Below are 19991 nucleotides of genomic sequence, written 5' to 3'. Positions count from 1 at the left end.
TGTTACTTCTGGGTCAGAGAGAGTACCGAATGCCTCAACAATGCAAGTGTGCACGGTTCTAGGGACCTTATGACAAATAGAATGAGGCTGCTCCAGTCCAACTTCAATCCTACACAGTGGTAGTGGAAATGAACCAGCTAACAACAAAAACATGTTAGGATGTTATGTACCACATGTTGCTGGAGCAATGCTGAGCAGATGAAACTAAAAGCAACATGAAACGAAAGACTTCAATGTACCACACACAAGCGACCACCCTCCACCACCCCCCTGAGAGGTTCAGAGTGCAGGAGCAAACAGAGATATCTTTTTACCAATTCATCCCTTTCAATAGTCCAGGCATTTTATCCCAAAATGTGGGTAACAAGCTCAATGGATTTTGTGTCCTTGATATGTTCTGAATGAGAGAAAATAAAATCCTAAGGAATTGTCTGAAGGTTTTGGAAAATCGCATACATATGATCCTACCAAAAACGCCTTTTAGACGTCTGTCTGTTTGTCTGTCCGTCCGTCCGTCCGTCCGTCCGTCCGTCCATCCATCTACATCTATCAATCCATATATCTATCATCTATGTATCTAATCATCCAAGAGGTTACTGACTGCCCTCCTGTCTGCAAACTGCTTGCAAATGACAGACACACTGTTCATATTCCCCCATTTTGTAAAAAGTACAAGATTAATTACAAATTAAACTAAAAATTGTACTTCTCATCCCCACAACCCCTTGTGGTATTATAAATCAGTGTAGCCTTTTCAAATATGAAATAATTGTGGCCATTTTGAATTTCTGGGATTTTCCCTTGGCATTATTCATTAATACTTTTTGTATGTCACAGGGTACAATACAAATAAAACAGCTGTTGCAATTTGTGAGGTCAAGTAACATTGTTATTGGATTACAATGCCAGCCTAGCTGACCTGAATCATTCATTATTACTTCCTTTGGTTCTCTTTGTCTATCTCTGTAATAAGAGAGTAAGCAAGAGAGTATGAGAGAGAGAGAAAGAGAGAGAGAGAGAGAGAGAGAGAGAGAGAGAGAGAGAGAGAGAGAGAGAGAGAGAGAGAGAGAGAGAGAGAGAGAGAGAGAGAGAGAGAGAATGAGGTCTAATGATCTGGAATCTTGTGGGTGTCATCATCGTCAATCAGATGGTCATTTTAAAATAAGACATACAACACACTTTGCATCACTGTTAGGTATGTGTCATCAGGAAATGATTAACAACAATAATGTACATGCATGTGTCGAGTCCAGGTTGAAAATGCATTGACCCAGCAAAACCCTTACCTGGATCAGTCACAGCTACAAAAATCAAATAAATAAGCTAAATTATTTCACTTAAATATCCATTGACAGGCAATGGACTACTACAGCGCCTTTAACCAACATTCACACACAGTCAGCAGAGGCAAATATGCAAGGCACTAACCTGCTCATCAGTAAGGCGATTATTTCAAACTCTTGCCTTGATTACAATTAATGAATGAATGTTATTTCTTGAAATAGTGAAAGCTCACAGTGCACCGCGATGCAACGCGTTGTGAGTTGGTAGATCAGCTATTTTTGCTATTTATGTACGCTACCATTGTACAATGAAGTATAATAGACGGTTAAGTGGTTAATCAGACTATTGATTTAGTTGATTATAAAAATTAATCTATTAGAATTTGGGGGGATGATTCATTGATATTTAAGAAATAATACTAAAACAAAAAGCAAAACAAAACCTGCTTCTCGATTATTGACCTACAGTATATGAGCAAGATTAAGTCGGTTATTGGTTCTAAATGTCGGTGTCCTGGGCTTTATATGATCAGGTTATTCATCCAAAGACCTTCATGTGTAGCAGAGTGGCTGCATGATGTGTAATCACTAATCATTGCTCCTTGGACATGCAATTCAACAGACATGAGAGATCCTGGCAATTTTGTGATCAGTGGTTTCTGCTCACATTCAGTGGTTCAGGAGGTAGAGCGGTTGTCCGGGAATATGAAAGCTTTACGGTTTGATACCAACTCCTAGAGGGTCCAAGTTCTCCTTGAGCAAGACACTGAACCTCTAACTGCTCCTGATGAGGCCATGTGAATGTGTTGTGGAATGAGTGTGAATGTAATGCCTACATTGCACAGCGCTTTGGAAAAAGGTGCCATATATCTGCAGACCATTTAAATATGTACAGTAAATGCAGACCACTTAACTCGGCAACTGTTTCAAATGTATTTTGGTAAATGTGTGAATACATTGCCCCATGGGTAAAGGAGCATATTGGCTTTTAAATCTATATTCACAATTTACCCACAATTGTTTAACATTTAACATTTATTGACTTGATGAATGGGTATACATATTGTAAAACAAAACCAAAAACAAAACATTGATTGGTTTATTGTTGTTTCTGCTGCAGTTTCTAATTAGCAGGCACACAAGAGGCTTCTTCAAAATAATTTCCCCAACACAATTATGAAACACAGCTCCAAATCAAACGACTTCAAATCAAACATTATTTATATAGCATATTTCATACAGCAAGAACTGCTCAATGCACTTCACAGAAAGGAAACTACCGTAGTACTACTACTACTGCTCCTGCTGCTGCTACTACTACTTAAAACAAATATATTAAAATGTATAAAAAATAAAAAAAAGTATGTCTTAAGATTTCTTTTAAAAAGGTCTATTGATTCAGACCCGTACATCCCCCAACAGGCTCTTCCAAAGCCTAGGACCATATCAGCTACAAGCTGCTTCTCCATGCCTTTCTGTACTAGCCTTTGGAACAGTTAAAGGGCAAGACCACTTTGGTAGAGGTTTGGGTTGTGTAGTTACCTTGCCATGATGTAACTCCAAAGGTGGACAAGAAAATAAACGAACGTAAACAAAGTTGATTCAGACAATATAGAACATCACAAAAAATGTCAACTTCCTGTTGATTTTACTATTTGAAGATCCGGATCCGTGGATCCAGTCTGGGTTTTCTTCCTAATAGAAAAGACGAATTCAACAGGAAGTTAACATTTTTATTAAAAACAGTGCTGGGTTTGGTGATGTTCTATATTGTCTGAATCAACTTTGTTTGCGTTCGTTTACGGGCTAAAAGAGTGACCTTGCGAGCTGTTTCACTGTACAATGTAAGTAAATGAGGAGCATATTTTTAATTATCAATTTCTAATCAATGGAGCAATATTTTTTTATTTCTTGTCCACCTTTGGAGTTACATCATGGCAAGGTAACCACACAACCCAAACCTCTACCAAAGTGGTCTTGCCCTTTAAAGGAAGACTTCCCCCACTTTCAACCTATCTTCATATAATTGGTCCTCACTATTATTCATGATACAATTGTAAAAATCCTACTCGGCCTGTGTCTCATAGGAGGGCTGTGAACACTTCAGAAACCCACCTACCAGTGACATCATCATTAGGCAGATTTAATTTTTCAAATTTTGTTGTTGTTAAATTTAGATTTGCATTAACGCGAGAGCAATGGCTTCCATTTTATCATGCTAACTTTCCAGGAATAGAAAGCCTGCAGTTTAAATTCCATTGATGATGTCACTGGTAGGCGGGTTGCTGAACTCTCCACAGCCCTCCTCTGAGAACAGAGTGAATAGACAAAAATTGTACCATATTATAATGAGCATTAGTGAAGACCAATTATGTGAAGATACTGTAGGTTGAAAATGGGTGAAGTTGTCCTTTAAGAGACCAGTGTCAAGAGGTTCTAAGGACTCTGCCGGGCGCATACTTAAAAAGTACTTCAGATAATAGGAAGGTACATAGGCAGGGACAACAGGCAGGGACTTCAAATGGGCATGATGTTTGATGAATGATTATAATTGATTTACAGTCAATGTTGTGCTGTATGGGTCAATCAATAGCAGCAATTTAAATGTCTATTAAATCTAATCAAATCTAATCAAATCAAATCTACAACCCTGCTACAAGAACCCAAATGCGGGTGAATGTAATCTTTGGTGAGTAAATTGTGGAGACCATCCACCACTCTGGGCGGTTATGTTTCCTAAAATACTACTGTAGATCTGCTGTGCTGCGTGTTGTTGGAGCACGTCTGGGGTAGCTAGATTAGGCAGGGGGCCACAAATGACTTGAAGTTGGGGGCCACAAGACCGTGACAACACAAATGAAAAAAAAATGTTCATAGTTAAACGAGACCGTTGAGGAATTTGTAACTGGTTGGTTAAAGGGTTCACTTATTATGCTATTATTTTATTTATTTTTTGGTGCGAAGGTACAGATACTGTATCTTACCTGAAAGATATTTTTACTTCAGTAAAAGTTAAAGTCACCCCTAAGAAAATCACTTGTAAAGTGTTCAGGTTCATCGTATGTACTAAGAAAAAGTGTTAAGATGTATTTAAGTATCAAAAGTAGAAGTATTAAAAACCTTTTCGGGTACAATGAAACCAAACAGCCAGAAATGCTGTCTACTTCTCTCTACTTTCTGAATAATGTATCTTTCAAGTAGTTCAGTTATTTTTTCAGGTAGCTATATCACTACATTTCAGTGGCATATCAACATAAAAAAGCACAACAGATGAATTTTGAGTCCATTTCATCCATCACTTGGCATCCATTTGTAGCTATTTCTGAGTTTCGAGTGGCTTTCAAATCAATCAATTGGTTAGTTTTGAGTGGATTTTGTTTGATCTTTTTGTTTGATCTTCCATCTTCTACATCTCCATCCACTTGTAGGTTTTACACAGTATGATTCATTCATCCTCAATAGTGCCCTGGGCTGAATGATGGTCTAACTCTCCACTATTAATGAAATGCGTCATAAGAGCTTGTGCTCTTATCAGCCAGATGCTCAAAAACAAAAAAATGCCAGAACCTTTCCTTCATACGAACATGTAAACACTTCAACCTTGCCAACCTGGCTCCAATTCTCTTCTCACAAAGATGAGGGACCCGCGCACAGAACACTGACATATCTACTTCCTATTTTCTCAATATCCAAATCAAAGCCTGTGCATTATAAATGACTGTCACAGAAATGATCCTATCAAACATCAAAAGCCATGAGTGCAGTATGAAGCAGGCCCTATTAAGTTACCATTATGGACATAACATGTCCATTGTTGTGTTCTATATAGCACACACAACAAACAGTCAAACGGTTAACCACAAACACGGTTTTGTGGCCCCTGACTTCAAGTCATTTTACAATTGGGCCCCCTGCCTAATCTAGTTGAATACCCCTAGCTTAAGTGGTTAATCAGACTAATCAGTTTAGTCAATTATTTAAAAAAAAAAATGTATATATAATTAACCCTGCTACTTGATTATACGAATAGCCTGTGAGCAAGATTAAGTCGATATAATTGGTTCTAAATGTCTCTTTCAATGTGATTTCGGTTAATTGCCTAGCCCTAACTGGGCCGAACCCTATCACACGGCAGCTTGTTGAAGGCTGCCCCCATACTAGCAGGCTATTGATTTCCAGTAGCGTGGCACCATCTCCACTATGTGTGAGTGATGGCAAGCCTCAGCACACAGTATAATCTTCCACATGTCACATCAGAGCAGCTCGCTCTGGCCTCAGTGAACCATCCCAACGGCGAGGTGTTGCGTCTGCAGACATTATTTTCAGTGGTTTCTTGTGAGCAAGGTCAGAGAGCAAATGATCCAGCCAAATGAAAGATTGTTAGCATTAATCAAGGTGATTAACGGCGCGCGTAGGTGGCTGGTTCCAAACGATTGGTGGGCATGTCATGGTGATCCATGCGGTCCTGGTTGACGCAAGGCATTTCACGGTACATTGCCCCAAGTAACAGGGATTAGGTTTATCTAGAAAAAGGATCAAGTCCCTCAACTTTTGTATGGGCAGAAAGAGTGGAAGAAATGCACAGAGAAACTAATCGTATTTTCATACCGAACGGGGTGGGAAGAAAAACTGCTGAATAATAATCCTCCCACATGGTGCTTTTTCATAAATGTCCATGTGGTTTGACAAATGTAAGATTGTATTAGTTTTAAGTGTGGGGACAGGCAGGTTAAAACACACATACACACACAGTACATGCATACATGCATAGATACAGTATGTACATACAGTAGATTTAAAAAATGCATGCAAGCATACACACTGCACATACAGTACAGTACATACATGCATATATTGCACATGCGTAACCTCGCATTACCAGTCTTTCCACCTCGGAGGAAAAGCTCATCAGTACCAGTTATGGGTTCAGTGTCTTGCTCAAGGACGCTGTGATTCAGGAGGATCCGGGATTGAACCGGAGACCTTCCGGCTCCCAGACAGCCGCTCTACCTCCTGAGCCACTATACCTACTACTACTACTATAGGTGGGTCAGAAAAAGCTCAATAAAGAGGAATCGTGTCGTGAGTCATTGCACTTGAGCAGGCAGTTGAGTCAGCACAATTGGAGTTTAGTTACAACAAATCTGTAGCTTTCAGAAGTTTCTGTACTTGAGTAGGTAACAGTTGTAGAACATTCTACTTCTCAAGAGTGTATACAATAATTTGTACAGTAAAACTCTTTCCAGAGATACTATATTGCTGTGAGTGATGCTACTACAGTATATAAAGTCCAAGTGGTGGCAGTGTCTGTGGCGGGTGGGCGGTGTGTTGTGTGTGTGTGGAGGGCACTCAGCTCGTATGCCCGTATATGGACTGGACATGCCCACCGTCACACACATCAGCAAATATGCTCATATATTTGTCAGGGACCCGGATGTTTTGCGACCCATATGCAGAACTCAACATCAAAGTATACTCAGGAGACCAAGGTTGACAATAAACGACGACTTTACTTAAATCATAATGCAAACAAACATAGGTACACCTCAAACAGAGGGAATTACATTACAACGGGGAAACATGGGGACCAGGAAACAAGCCCCACAACAATACAATGATCCAGCACAGAGTGAAGTCACAGACAGTCTTAAATAGTCTCTGAGGCTCGTTAGCCAACTAGGCACGGCTGCCACCCGCAGCTGAGTCCATTCTAGGCAATCAGAGACCAAAGAGGAGCAGGGAGGGGATGGGGCCAGGGGGGCGTGACAGTACCCCCCCTTTAAGGGACGGCTTCCAGACGTCCCAAGACATGGACAGGGGGTACCGAACAGGGCCACTAACCCCAGGGGCGGAGGTCCTTGGGGGGAAGGGTTAGCTGCCAGGGCTCTGGCACTGAGTGGAGCAGAGGTCACAAGCAGCCGGGGAAGGTGCCGACTGGACCGCCAACACCGCTCGCCAATACCTCTGGACGACGTGGGCGCGGCACGCCGGCCGGCCCGAAGACCTTGGCAGCGCTGACAGGACGCCAACTCCAAGTTGACATCCGTGGCATACGAATCTTCGGAGTGACGCTGGGCGAAATCCCCTCTGGCATAGGACCCGCAGGTTGGCCACCCGGGCCACTCAGATGGGCCCCAAGGCCAGAACGTCACATGGGAGTAGGGAGTAGGACCTCCGGGGAGGAAGCAGGCACTGGGCAGCGTCGAGTCCACAACATCAGAATGCGCAGCTCAACCGGGAATTACTCTCCAACTGGAACCCGCCTCCAGCGACGAACCAGAAAGCCATTATGGAAACAAACGACCCGGTCGGCAGGCGACGTCTCGTCGTCGTTGGACCCCGGGAGAACTCAGACCCCACTCGTAGGAGATGCGACGCCGGAACAGAGGCGGCACCGCGACATCAGCTGGGCCACAGGGCACCCGGAAAACGGCCCACCAGGCAGGGCCCCCTGGCGTCAACACTTGTCGACACCCATCCGACGGCCACAGTGACGTCTCGTGTAGCTGGCCACGGAATAGGCGACACATCTAGGAGCAGGAACGGAGAACTCGAGGCCACAGGGTGGGGAAAGGAAACTGTCTCGAACAGAGGCTCTCTCTGGCTGGGAGTTCCGCCGGGTCCAGAATGGCTGGATCATTCTGTCAGGGACCCGGATGTTTTGCGACCCATATGCAGAACTCAACGTCAAAGTATACTCAGGAGACCAAGGTTGACAATAAACGACGACTTTACTTAAATCATAATGCAAACAAACATGGGTACACCTGAAACAGAGGGAATTACATTACAACGGGGAAACACGGGGACCAGGAAACAAGCCCCACAACAATACAATGATCCAGCACAGAGTGAAGTCACAGACAGTCTTAAATAGTCTCTGAGGCTCGTTAACCAACTAGGCACGGCTGCCACCCGCAGCTGAGTCTATTCTAGGCAATCAGAGACCAAAGAGGAGCAGAGAGGGGATGGGGCCAGACCCAGGGCATGACAATATTGACTGAAAATGCCAGACATCAACACAAATTGGCGTTGCTGGGCACCGGCAAATATCAAGGGAAATCTGCATGGTTAGGCAATGGTTTTTGGTGTATGTTACATCAGACCTAGCTTGATCAGCAAGAAAGAGAGAGAGGGGGGACTTGATGGGTACCAAAACCCACACACACATTAAAGAATGGGGGGACATATTTGGTACACACAATTTTTAAGTAATTATTTTGGCATCTTTTTTACTGGAGTATCGTTTTAAACACAGACAGCAGTGTTTCAATAAGAGTAAAAAATTCAGTACTAGCTAGACACAAGTCTGTACTGATTGTGTTTGGCCAGATGGTGTCAATAGCCTATAGGTAGACCCTCCAGAAAAACGCGGGCAAAAATCCTTGATTATGCGGGCTAAAATCCTTGATTTTGCGATGAAATATGCGTTTTTTTTTGCAATTTTATGCGGTGAAATTGCGTGAAGTTGCGAAATATGCGGAAAGTTGTGAAATATGCGGCAATATGCGGCAATATGCGAAATATGCGATATGCGAAAAGTTGCGGAAAATGCTAAATATGTGAAAAGTTGCGAAATATGCGGACATATGCGATGCGACGCGCATATTATGCGATGCGATGCGGCCTTTTTGAAAAAACGTTACCCCCGCATAATTATGCGCCATTTTGATGATTATGCGGTAAATTCTGCGATCGCTATAGGTTATATTTGTGGATAAGCCCACTGCTTTTATAGGCCTAGTTCCAAGGCACTTTGTTAAGAGAAAGAAAACACAAACAACCTGCTATGTGTGAATTTTTCATGGGTGTGAAGAAGACAGGTTTCAGCTTCAGCAGCAGATGAATAATTCAAATACACACACACAGGGGGAGGGGTAGTGGGGCACAGAAACAGAATGACACATTTACATTTGTCAGAATAAATGTAGCCTAATTGTTCATAAAACTGTGTGTGTGACAGTGGTGTAAAGTAACAATTAACAAGTACATGTATTCAAGTACTTTACTTAAGTACAGTTTTGAGGTACTTTTACTTTACTGGAGTATTTCCAATTGTCAGTGCTTTTACTTATACTCCACAACATTTCAAGGGCAAATATTGTACTTTTACTCCACTACAGTTATTTGAAAACTTTAGTCACTAGTTACTTTGTAGATTTTAATTATTATTACAAAACATACATTAACCACTTCAGCCCAATACACATTTCAGCCATTTGTAAAATAGCCGATCTACAGCTCACAATGCAATGCATTGTGAGCTTGTAGATCTACTATTTTCTAAAGGTTTGAAACTTGTGAAATGGGACATTCTGCATAATGAGTACTTTCTACTTTTGGTACTTTAAGCACATTTTGATACTAATACTTTAGTTCTTTTACTCAAGTACATTTCAAATTCCGGACTTTTACTTGTAACAGAGTATTTATACATTGCAGTATTGATACTTTATTAAGTTAAACACTTGAGTACTTGTTCCACCACTGGTCAAAAGTAGGGTGAGGGTGAGACCCATAGTTTTGTCTCTCCCGTTAGTTTTGTGTAAACAGCTTGTTGCACAATAACCGCGCTGAGTCACCACCATGGCTGGGTTATTGCTATGGGTGTGCTACTGGTCCGGCCAGATTCCTTCCACCTGTAGCCCATACCTACGCCAGCCCTAACAGTGCGATCAATAGCTTGCAACTCTACTTCAGACATTGCTGTCTCAAGCTTTGACAAAGACTTGTCTTTCTCGTTAAAGTGGGTCTACAATAAATATTCATAAAGCACCACTACCTCCGTCCGTCAGACAGACACAGGTCTAACTTACCCCAGAGAGGCGGAGGCACTGCTGGAGGGGTTTCGACTTCAAGTGGCTTTTTGTAGCGTGTTGCAACTTGCTGGACAAGATTCTATAAGAGAAAGGATCACATTAGCCTATAATGATGGTAAGATACCCTTGTGTTAACCTGTTTTGCATAACCTTTTATGTAGTCGCTGATAGGCTAGCAAGATCATTTGTTACAGTTTATAGACTCGGGCAGGTTATGCATGTATGGCACTGTTCATGTAGTATTTTCCTACTTTTTCCTCGACGTTTTGCTCATTCCAATGACTTTAACAGGTCCAATGAAAAGCTAAATAAGGAAAACACTACAGTAGCCAAATGAAGCCAATTTGATACCGGCTCACAGAGCTATATAGCTAATTAAATCATAAAACGAGGTTTATTTTAAAGCCTTTGCGCTCTAAATGGACTCTGTGAAAACCTAAAACAAAGTGAAGTTGTAAAAGGTCTTTTTTTTTGGCCAACCCAGCATTTTAGCTTATTTTTCTGTGCCACCATGTGTCTGAGCTTAAACCGTTTTTATCTGACGAGAAAGAGAAGAAACGATTCGCTCCTATACCCTTGATTAAAGGGTTAATTAGTTCCTCGACGCTGCATGGAAAATGTGACTTGAGCCGTTGAGCGGCCCGCCAAATGAAAGACCGCTGAAACCAGACAGTGTTCTGCAGCAGTTTACAGCACTATGGTTACAGTATGAAGACCTACAAAGTCCATGCGTCATTTCCAGTGTTGCCAGATGTTGTGAGATAAATAAGTAACCAGGTCTATGAAAACAAGCCCAAAAGAAGCGAGCCCATTGCCCTTTAAACATAATACTATATCGCTTTTCGCGACCGAAGCTGGAGACGAGCCCCGGCCTCTAGCTCGGTAGACAGGTAGGTAACAACAAGCCACGGTGAGAGAGAGAGCAAGTTCCTTTGGAGGAGCAAGTTAAGACCGGGTCTTTTGCGGGGTCGCTACAATACATTGGCCTTTTGAAAATAGCCGATCTCCCACAACGCGTCGCGATCGTTGTGAGCTTGTTTCTGCTATTTTCAACCAAAAAAATCTTGAAGAAAACATTTGAACAACACAAATCTTGTATGGGGATCCCTGGCATAAAATATTTTCCGTGACTTGAAAATGTTTGAAAAACACTGGTTTAAACAACATTAGGAAACAAGCCCAAATAAGCAACTACACTTTAGAAACAAGCAACTACAAGCCCCAAAAAAACGCAACACGCAACCACCAATAATTTACAAGCAACTTCCCAGACAAAACAAGGCAAGCCCAAAGTCGCTTATCATAAGCAGACCTGGCAACACTGGTCATTTCTTCCCTTGGAAAAGTTTTGCTGGGATGGGATGGAGCTGTGCTACCACCACTAGGCTGCGTGTGCGCACCGCTCCAAAGTAAGGGCAGAACTTAACCAGACGAATACCAAAACGCGCGCCCCAAAACACAGTCGCCCTGGGGCAAATCCGGCGACCTTGGAACGGTCGCCACCTGGAATTCCACCTATTCCTAAACGTAACCTCAGTAATCTATCAAGGTTCGTACTTTATTGTTAGATCTTGTGTACAGGTACATAAGAGTAAAACTTATTTTGGTTTGGCTTCCTTCAGACAATGCAGCAGCATATGTAGGCTAATAAGAACAATAGAATAATGATAGAAAACGTAACAAGATATAAAGAAAAGAGAGCGCAATAAAACCTAACCTTATTCCTAATCTTAACCTCAGTGAAACTATGCCTAACCCTAAACTTATTTCTAACCTTATCCTCAGTAAAAGAAATACAAGAAATTCAAGAACCGCTGGGAGGGGGCGGTCCGCGAAATAAGTGGGGGGAGAGCGTGTTTTGGGGCGAGTCATTCGGTTACCAACCAGACACAGCGCACATACCTTCTATTCCAGACAACCGCACGCATGTCGTTCTGTATAACTGCTCTGCACTTGGAATCCTTGGATCTGACTTGGCACATTAGTGAGGTTTATCCGTTAGGCATGCATGCATCTGCACTGTGTTGAGAGCAGTGCACTAATGTGCGGGACTTTTGTCAGTTCATGCTGATACTCTGATAGGATAGCCGTTTATATGCTGGAGAAGACAAAAAACTTTTCTTCTTTCCTCTAATTGAGGGTGAGTTTGTTCTTTTACTTACCCAGATTAATATTTTCGGGTCTTTCACGCTACCAAGGCAGAACAACTTTTTGTAGAATTGCTCTTTTTTTGTGCTTTTTCTTTTTTCTTTTTTTCTTTTCCCCCTTTTTTCTTTTCTTTTCTTTACGCAAGAGGAATGACTATGTTTTTTTCCTATGGTCTGTAGGTGTTTTTGTCTTAAACCAAAAACATGTTCTACATAAAGAGTCTGAATGATTTGGTATTTCCTACGGTAAGTTAAGCATTCCTGCACACTTTTGTTAATGCTGAGAGATGCACGGCTATGCTACAACATATGCTGTAATTTCAGTATCTATAATCCATGGATCATCATTGTGCACCATCTGTGACATACTGTATATACTATATACTATATACCATATACTTATATTACCACTTAACGGTTAAATGGTAGTATATGGTATATATATGGTCTATAGCATATACAGTTAATTTAACCTCTGCGCTTCGATCAGCTCAGTTGAAGTGTGCTTATAATACAATTGAAACCTATGCATGCTTAATAAGGCCTGGTTTGTACTTTATACTTCATTTTGTATGACCGTGTTGCTTGCCGAAAATAACAGATTTTCAACTTCGAAATGTGACGCATTGCAACACAGTCACACGCCAAAATTCATATTTCTCAAGTTGAGATATTTCTATTGAGTTCATTCACTTTCTGTCTTCAGTCCCAGAGCCCAGAGGAGCCACCGAGTCCTGGGGTCTTGGGACGTATTGGGAGCTGGTTCTCCCCTTGGCGAGGACGGAGTCCCCTGAGCTCTACTGGCGAGGATGACTCTCCAACCAACGAGCAGAAGCCCAGGTCAGAGGGAGAAAGCGAGGACAACCAGGAGCGTGTGAGAGGCCCCCAGGCAGGGGAACAACGGGAGGAGGAGGGACCAAGTTTCAAGCCCCAACAGCTCCTCTTTCTCTCCAGGGATAATTTCTCCTGCGAAGGGCAGGACGCCGCGCAGTCTGCCCACAGAGGCGGCCCACCCGCGGCCAGCAGCGAGCCAACAGAAGGAAGTCTCTCAGAGGAGGAGTTTGTGGAGGCTGTAGAGGAGAGCAACGGTCCTTCGGCGAGCTGGAGTCCCGCCTCTGGGAAGAATGCAAGTCATCTGACTCATCTGTCTTCCTCTTCTGAGCGGAGAGAGGCATGGCACCCTGACAAGGCTCACACCCAACTCCAGGCTCACGGTCAAGTTCACTCCCCGGCAGGCAGGAGGATCCAGGTGTACCTGGAGGAGACCAGCGTGACTCACGGCGGGGATGACACGTGCACTGTACAGGAAGTCGTCAATACAACGGTCAAGAAGAGCTTCCAAGTTATCTCCAAATCAAAATCATCGGAGGGTGTTGTTGATTCACCAAAGGTCTTCCGGTCAGAGGGGTCTGAGCAGAAAAGGACAGCAGTTCTGCGGCCTGCTGTCGGTGCACAAACTCATTACAGCGCCCTTGCGGGAGTGTCACTGAAACCGCGCATAGACACAGGGTCAGGACCTAAAGCTGAACCTGAACCTGAACCTAAAGCTGAGGAGACAGACGCTGACAGCATGGGGCGTAAAAATGCGGCGAGCCGGAGGAAATCCAGGAAGAACATCCAGGGAGATGGCGGGAACAGTCCCCTGGAGAGCACACCTTCTAAGGCCCCCGCGGTCTCACCTACATCAGATAACCTATTGGCTGGTCCCCAGGCTGCAAATGCAGAGACTTGCGCAAACTCCTCCTTCAAACAGGAATCCAACTCTGAGGCCTCACCTGAAGGAGGGAAAAACAAGTCTGCCTCCCACGCTGGTAGTAAGGACACACCTACGGGCATGCCACTGGAAGACTTTCAGGACTCAGACTCAACCTTTGTAGCCACTGTGGCTTGTGTGGTTGACGGTCAGGAGGACATGGATTATGCTGACAACCCCTACAAGGTGGTGAGGAAGACAGAGACTCCAGAGTCCAAACGCAGGAGTGTGAAGGTGTCTCGGAGTGAGGTGAAGATTTTTTCAAAGAAGTTGCTGGTGAATACTGAATCCACAGGTCCACCAACAGACATGCGTCCACCAACAGACATGCCTGTGGACCCCATTCAGCATTTTCAGTCAAGACTAGAGAATACTAAAGAAGAAGCCACTGAGAAGACCAAACCTGACATAAACACAAGGTTGGTGTTTGTTTTTCCCCCCGAAGGTGCCTGTTCAGATTCAGGAAGATAAGTGCCTGACTGTCTTTTGTTTATAAATGAAACAATGAATAGTCACTTTTCTATCAACTACAATACGTGTATGAGACAATGAAAGTCAGACGTTTTTGTTTTTTTATTGGTATTTTCTATTTTCACATACAGGTCAATAAGACAAAAGCATACAAAACAGTGTATGTTACCCCTCCCACCCCCCAAAGTTCCCGCTCCGAAAGAGCTCCGAAGAGCCACAACCTTGGTATCTTGTTGTACCATTAAAGGGATATTTCACTTTCAAAAAAAGTTTTGGTCATTCTATCGTCTACTCAGGCTTTTGTGAGCCCCCCAGACCGTTTTTAAGTTGCTTAATTCAGTATTTAGATATTTGATATTCATTTTATCAGACACGCCCCCTTCCTACACAAACCCATTATAACTTCAAACTTTTTAAAACATTTTTAACATGTTAGATTTGTCAAAAACACCCGTCCTTGGTTCTGGTGACTCACCCTGCCCTCCTAATACGCAAGGGGGCCGTGTTTTTTCGATAACTTTTTTCATTTATTTTTAATATGTTTTTTGGAAAATGAAAAAAAAAAAAAAAACACGGCCCCCTCGCGTATTAGGAGGGCAGGGTGAGTCACCAGAACCAAGGACTTTGACAAGGTTTTTGATGAATCTAACAGGTTAAAAATGGGAGTTTGAAATTATAATGGGTTTGTATAGGAAGGGGGCGTGTCTGATAAAATGATTATCAAATATCTAAATACTAAATCAAGCAACTTAAAAACGGTCTGGGGGGCTCACAAAAGCCTGAGTAGACGATAAAATGACCAAACGTTTTTTTGAAAGCGAAATATCCCTAGAACGACTAAAACGACTTTTGTCCTTTAAGCCCCCACTGCCAAGAACGACTAAAACGACTTTTAATTTTTTCAAAAAAAAAAATCTTTTTTTTCTTCTTTTTTTTCTTCTTATTTATTTATTTAATTTTTAACCTAAAGACCAAGGAGATATGATTTGTTGAAGATCTAGACTCCAATCCACTTCCTTGTTAACTTAAAACTTAAACATTTTGTATCTTGGCTCCTGAGTACTTTCTTTTTCTATGAAAAATCTCTGGCAGTTTGTCAAACGCAAAAATAAAAAAGTTCTGGCAGTGAATGAGTTAACACAAAAAGACAATACAAATGAAAGTCAGCTGTTATAATGAACAAATGCACCATTTTACAATTTGAAGATTAGGATTAAGATTTAATTTTGTGTATCAAGCTGGTGTCTAAGATTAAGTTTTTGCTTTCACATACTGAGGAAAAAGTGCGTGAGTCATAATGTAAACATAGCAACCCTTTGTTTTGTTTATATGAGTGTACTAAAATGAAGCTCAGATAATTGTTGATAAATGTGCTCATGAGTCATGACACATTATTTGACACATTCAAAGAATGTGTCACATTCACAGACTTTAGCTTAAAAGTTTACTTTGTTTCATATACTGTTGGTTATACACATTTTTCATTGCATTAAAACATTTTATCTCCTCACATATTCAGACCACTGGACCTGAAGAAAATGGATGAACAGTCAAAGCCAGTCATTGGAAGGATTGCTGATAAGATAAGTCTTTTTGAGCATCAGGCCTTTGGGGGTCCCAGGAAGGCCGCCCAAAGCCCCAGGAGTGCAGATGTGTCCCCAGCCCGGAAAGTCACCAACAAGCTGAAGGCAGATGTCACCAGAGAGATGGGGTTGCTGGGTCACAGGTCAAAATCAGCCGAACGTGATGGCAATGCCAGGTCCAGCTCTGCTCCACCTACAGAGAGACTAAAGACAGTAAAAGAGCGTGCAAGGGATTTTTCGGAGGCATGCACATTAGAGGACAAAACAGCACACCAAAAGACAGAAATGAAAAGAATGTCACCAAAATCCTCCAGTTCTGTCACAACAGTTGGGTCAGAGTCATCAAAACAGGATGTTCAGGGTAAACCTGCTAGTAAAGACAAAACACCAACTACAGATATGTTAAAGACAAGCTCTAAACCAGCAGGACCAGATACCACTGCAGTGGATAACATTCCTCTTGCTAAACACCAGGCTGTTTCTAAAACAAAGGTAAAAGAGGCCTCAAAAACAGAGTTACCTATGAAACATAACTCTGTTGAAACAGATAGTCGATGCAAACAGCCAGAGATTAGTGCTCAATCCAAAGCTCCAAGCAGGACAGGCTCCCGCTCTAAGAAAAGGAAAAGTAGAGAGCCAACCAGCCCCACCAGTCAAAATAATGACATCAAACCAGACAGCTCAGTCAGTAAGCAGGAGAAGCCTGGTGGCACTGAGAAGCCTGCCTTACTCACAGAACAGCCTGTAGAGACCGTAGCATTACCCTCAGATAAATCCCTAGACAGTAAATCAAATATGGAGAAACAGTTACCCACTGAAACCAGTAAAGCTCTGGATGCGTCAGACAAACAGATACATTTGTTGTGTAAAAAAGACAACATTGACAAACCAGCAAAGGAGAAGGGGGTATTGATAAAGCCCCCTGTTAACAAAGGTGCCAGACAGGATACTGCTGTTTGCAACAGTGGAACAACAAAGGAGCCTATTGATAGGAATCTGAATATTTTACCCCAAAAGGGGGAGAGAGCTGTGGAGCAGAGTGTCTCTGTTGTTGAGGAGAGGCAAAATGTTTCCAAGGAGAACAGTGGAACATCAGCCCCCTCCCCCTTGCCTCTGGTACAGCCTCTTATTGAAAAGCCAGCTCCTGAGGAGCCAGGTGCACCTGCTGAATTAAATAACCAGCAGCCAAGGCAGCCTGAAAGTAAAACAAAAGTGAAGGTAAAACAGCCAGAGAAAACAGACATAAAGCAAGCGGCACAACCAGAAAGCAAAGGCACAACAATAAGAAATAAGAATGCAAATAAAGACATTCAGAATGCATCAGAATCAGTCAAGAATGACACACCAAACCCAAATCAGCTTCAAAGCAAAGATGTACAGAAAGCATTGAAGCCGATAAAGAATGACACACCAAACCCAAATCAGCCTAAAAGCAAAGACGAACAGAAAACATTGAAGCCGATAAAGAATGACACCGAAAAAACCCTGGAGGCTGAGAAGAAAGACATGGAAAAGGTCTATGAACATGGCCAACATTCTGTGAGTTTGGATAAAAATACGATTTATGGCACAGCCTCAGACAGTAGACAGGACACCCTGGAGAGAGAGAGTAGCAGCAAAGCTTATATGAAGGGAAAAGAAGCAACAAATCTTATTAAAGATATATCAAAGCCTGCACCCAAACAACCAGAGCCAGTGGTACAAAGTTTGGGGAAAACAATCGGATCGTTAGACGTCACTTCTCAGACAAAGCCCAGCAGTCAGGTAGCTACAGCACAACTCGATAACACGATTGCTAATGGCTCCCAGACAAATCACACTGTTAGCGTGACAGACAGTGATAAAGGGCTTGTCAAACAACCTCCTAATGAAGGGGCAGCTATAAAAGCTACAACAGGCCCTGGAACAGAAACCCTGCCAGTAGCGGTCACGGGGGAACCACAGCCTAAGCCTGTGTCTGTGGCAAAAACAAAGCAATCTAATGATGACTCACATACGCATGGAACTTGTGATGCTATGCAGGAATTCTCCCACTCTAAGCCTGTTGAAGCATCTATGGCGGTTGGAGGAGGCTGTGTAAAAACAGTGAATAAAGATCTGGCACTAAACTCTGCCAATGAAGTCCAAACACACCAAATTAAGCGGAAAGAAGCACCGGTTGCAGCAGAAAAGCAAGGATTTCCTCCTTCTCCCATTCCCTCATCCACAAGCAGTGAGGGAGAAGATGTACATGTTGTGACTAAAAGTTCAATTATAAATACCGTGTCCCCAGAAATCAAATGTTCAGGGGATTTAATGAAAGCTACTGCTATCCACCAACAGCATGAGATGTCAAAAAGGGCACAGAAAATGAGCACAGACAATGAGGACATGATAGAGAGGGCACAGTACTCCACCACCACAATTACTGTGGAGAACAGGAGAAATGATAAGAAACCTGCTCTTCTGGCAAATGAACTTTCACCCATTGTAAATGGTGACATCCACCCCTTCCCACAAGGCCACAAAGTTAATGATAAGCCCGGGTCACTCCTGGGCACAGCTGTAACTACCAAAGCACCCACTCCAACAGAGACCACAAAACTGAGCGAGACCACAAAACTGAGCTCAGACTCTGCCCAGCGTTCTTCTAAGCTTCTAAGTTCTTATAAGCTACTTTCATCGCGAAGGCTAAGTGGAGGTGATTCCTCATCTCAACGAGATGCCCCCTCCAGCTGGCTAGATGTGGACTTTCCAAAACAGAAGCTCAAGTTCCCTGAGCCCAAACTGAGTTATTCTGTCAGTGAGAGTGACCTTCTGGACGTGTCAGGTGACCTCGACGATGACGACTTCATCGATAAAATCAAGAAACTGTGTTCTCCCTTCTCCCTGCCGCCTCGTAAACATAGCCACCTACGCGCCCCCCAGCCCCCCTTTGCACTGCCGGCCATCAAGGAGGATCGCTTTGAAAAAACCTTTGACCCTGACGAATTCAAGTTTGGCTTGAGGAAGAGGAAGGAATACAGCTTGGACGCGGCCTCCAGCTTCTTGAACGAGCTCCATAGCAAAAGCACTAAAGCCGGCCTGAAGCCAGCCAGAGTCAGTGTAGCGGACAGGAGCATGCTGCTGAACAGCCTGGACCTTCGCTCTAGGCTGAGGGGGATGACCACAGAAGAAGGCGAGGAGGAGGAAGAGGAGAAAAAGGAAGAGTCGGCAGAGGAGACGAAAGATGAGCAGCCCAAGGTGAAGTCTCGCTTGGAGGGGAGCTGCATCTTCAGTAGCCTCCGGACTCCCAGGGGGAAGAGGAATGAGTTTCATGACCAGGCAGACACTGAAGACGTGTCACCTACCGAAGCTCCCCAGCCTAGACCCCCAGTAGTACCCCAACCGCTGCTGCCTAGTCCTACTCATGTAGCCCCGTTCCACGAGATGCTGGCCAACCAGAACTCTGCCCTGGCTGATGGCAAGGCAGCCCGGCCTGTGGTCAGTGACTCAGGCCCTCCACTTCCTTCCTTTAACGACATCAAGCTGCCGGACTATTTAGAGAAATACCTCCCCCGAGAGCCAGCGAAATCAGAGCAGAGCAGAGAAAAGCAGGAACAGCTCAACACAGAGGTCAGTTTAGCCACGTATTGTTCTTGCATGTAAAATGTTTTTAAATAACTTGTTACATAACACTTTGGAATTTCCATCCATTTATAAGTTAACTGCGATAAAATATACTTCCAACAAGTGCAACATGTTAGCACGATTAGCAAGGGTATCATGCTAACATACAAGAATGTACATGCATTGTCTGTAGCAACAGAGGAATTCCTCACAGAGGCATTCCTCATAAGAGACACTTTTCTCTGTTGTAAAATGTTACTACTGTACAACCCAGTAAATCAACTGCATGTTGGGAGTAGAGAGGCCAGTGTAATTGCTTCGTTCCTTATTTGATTGTTTCCTGTTTA

The 19991-nt window shown here is 43.2% G+C and overlaps 1 protein-coding gene across 3 annotated transcripts in view; it reads left to right on the top strand.

The window, feature by feature from the left end:
* Nucleotides 1-9998: 9998 nt before the first annotated feature.
* The window catches only part of LOC308103487 (uncharacterized protein), a 38256-nt gene continuing 28263 nt past the window's right edge, over nt 9999-19991 (top strand). Inside the window, exons 1-4 of one of the 3 annotated variants that reach the window (XM_080453462.1) lie at nt 12031-12242; nt 12430-12495; nt 12956-14421; nt 15993-19650. In XM_080453462.1, coding sequence (XP_080309588.1) covers nt 12454-12495; nt 12956-14421; nt 15993-19650 — 5166 coding nt within the window. In that variant the 5' untranslated portion in view covers nt 12031-12242; nt 12430-12453. Of the gene's footprint in view, nt 10218-12030; nt 12496-12955; nt 14422-15992; nt 19651-19991 lie in introns of those variants that run through there. The other 2 variants (XM_080453463.1, XM_080453464.1) reach the window with 2 other exon arrangements.

The sequence above is a fragment of the Gymnoscopelus braueri genome, assembly GCF_963280865.1.
Source record: "Gymnoscopelus braueri genome assembly, chromosome: 16".
NCBI lineage: Eukaryota > Metazoa > Chordata > Actinopteri > Myctophiformes > Myctophidae > Gymnoscopelus > Gymnoscopelus braueri.
Note: the sequence above shows the minus strand (reverse complement) of the source record. Positions and strands in the feature narration are given on the sequence as shown.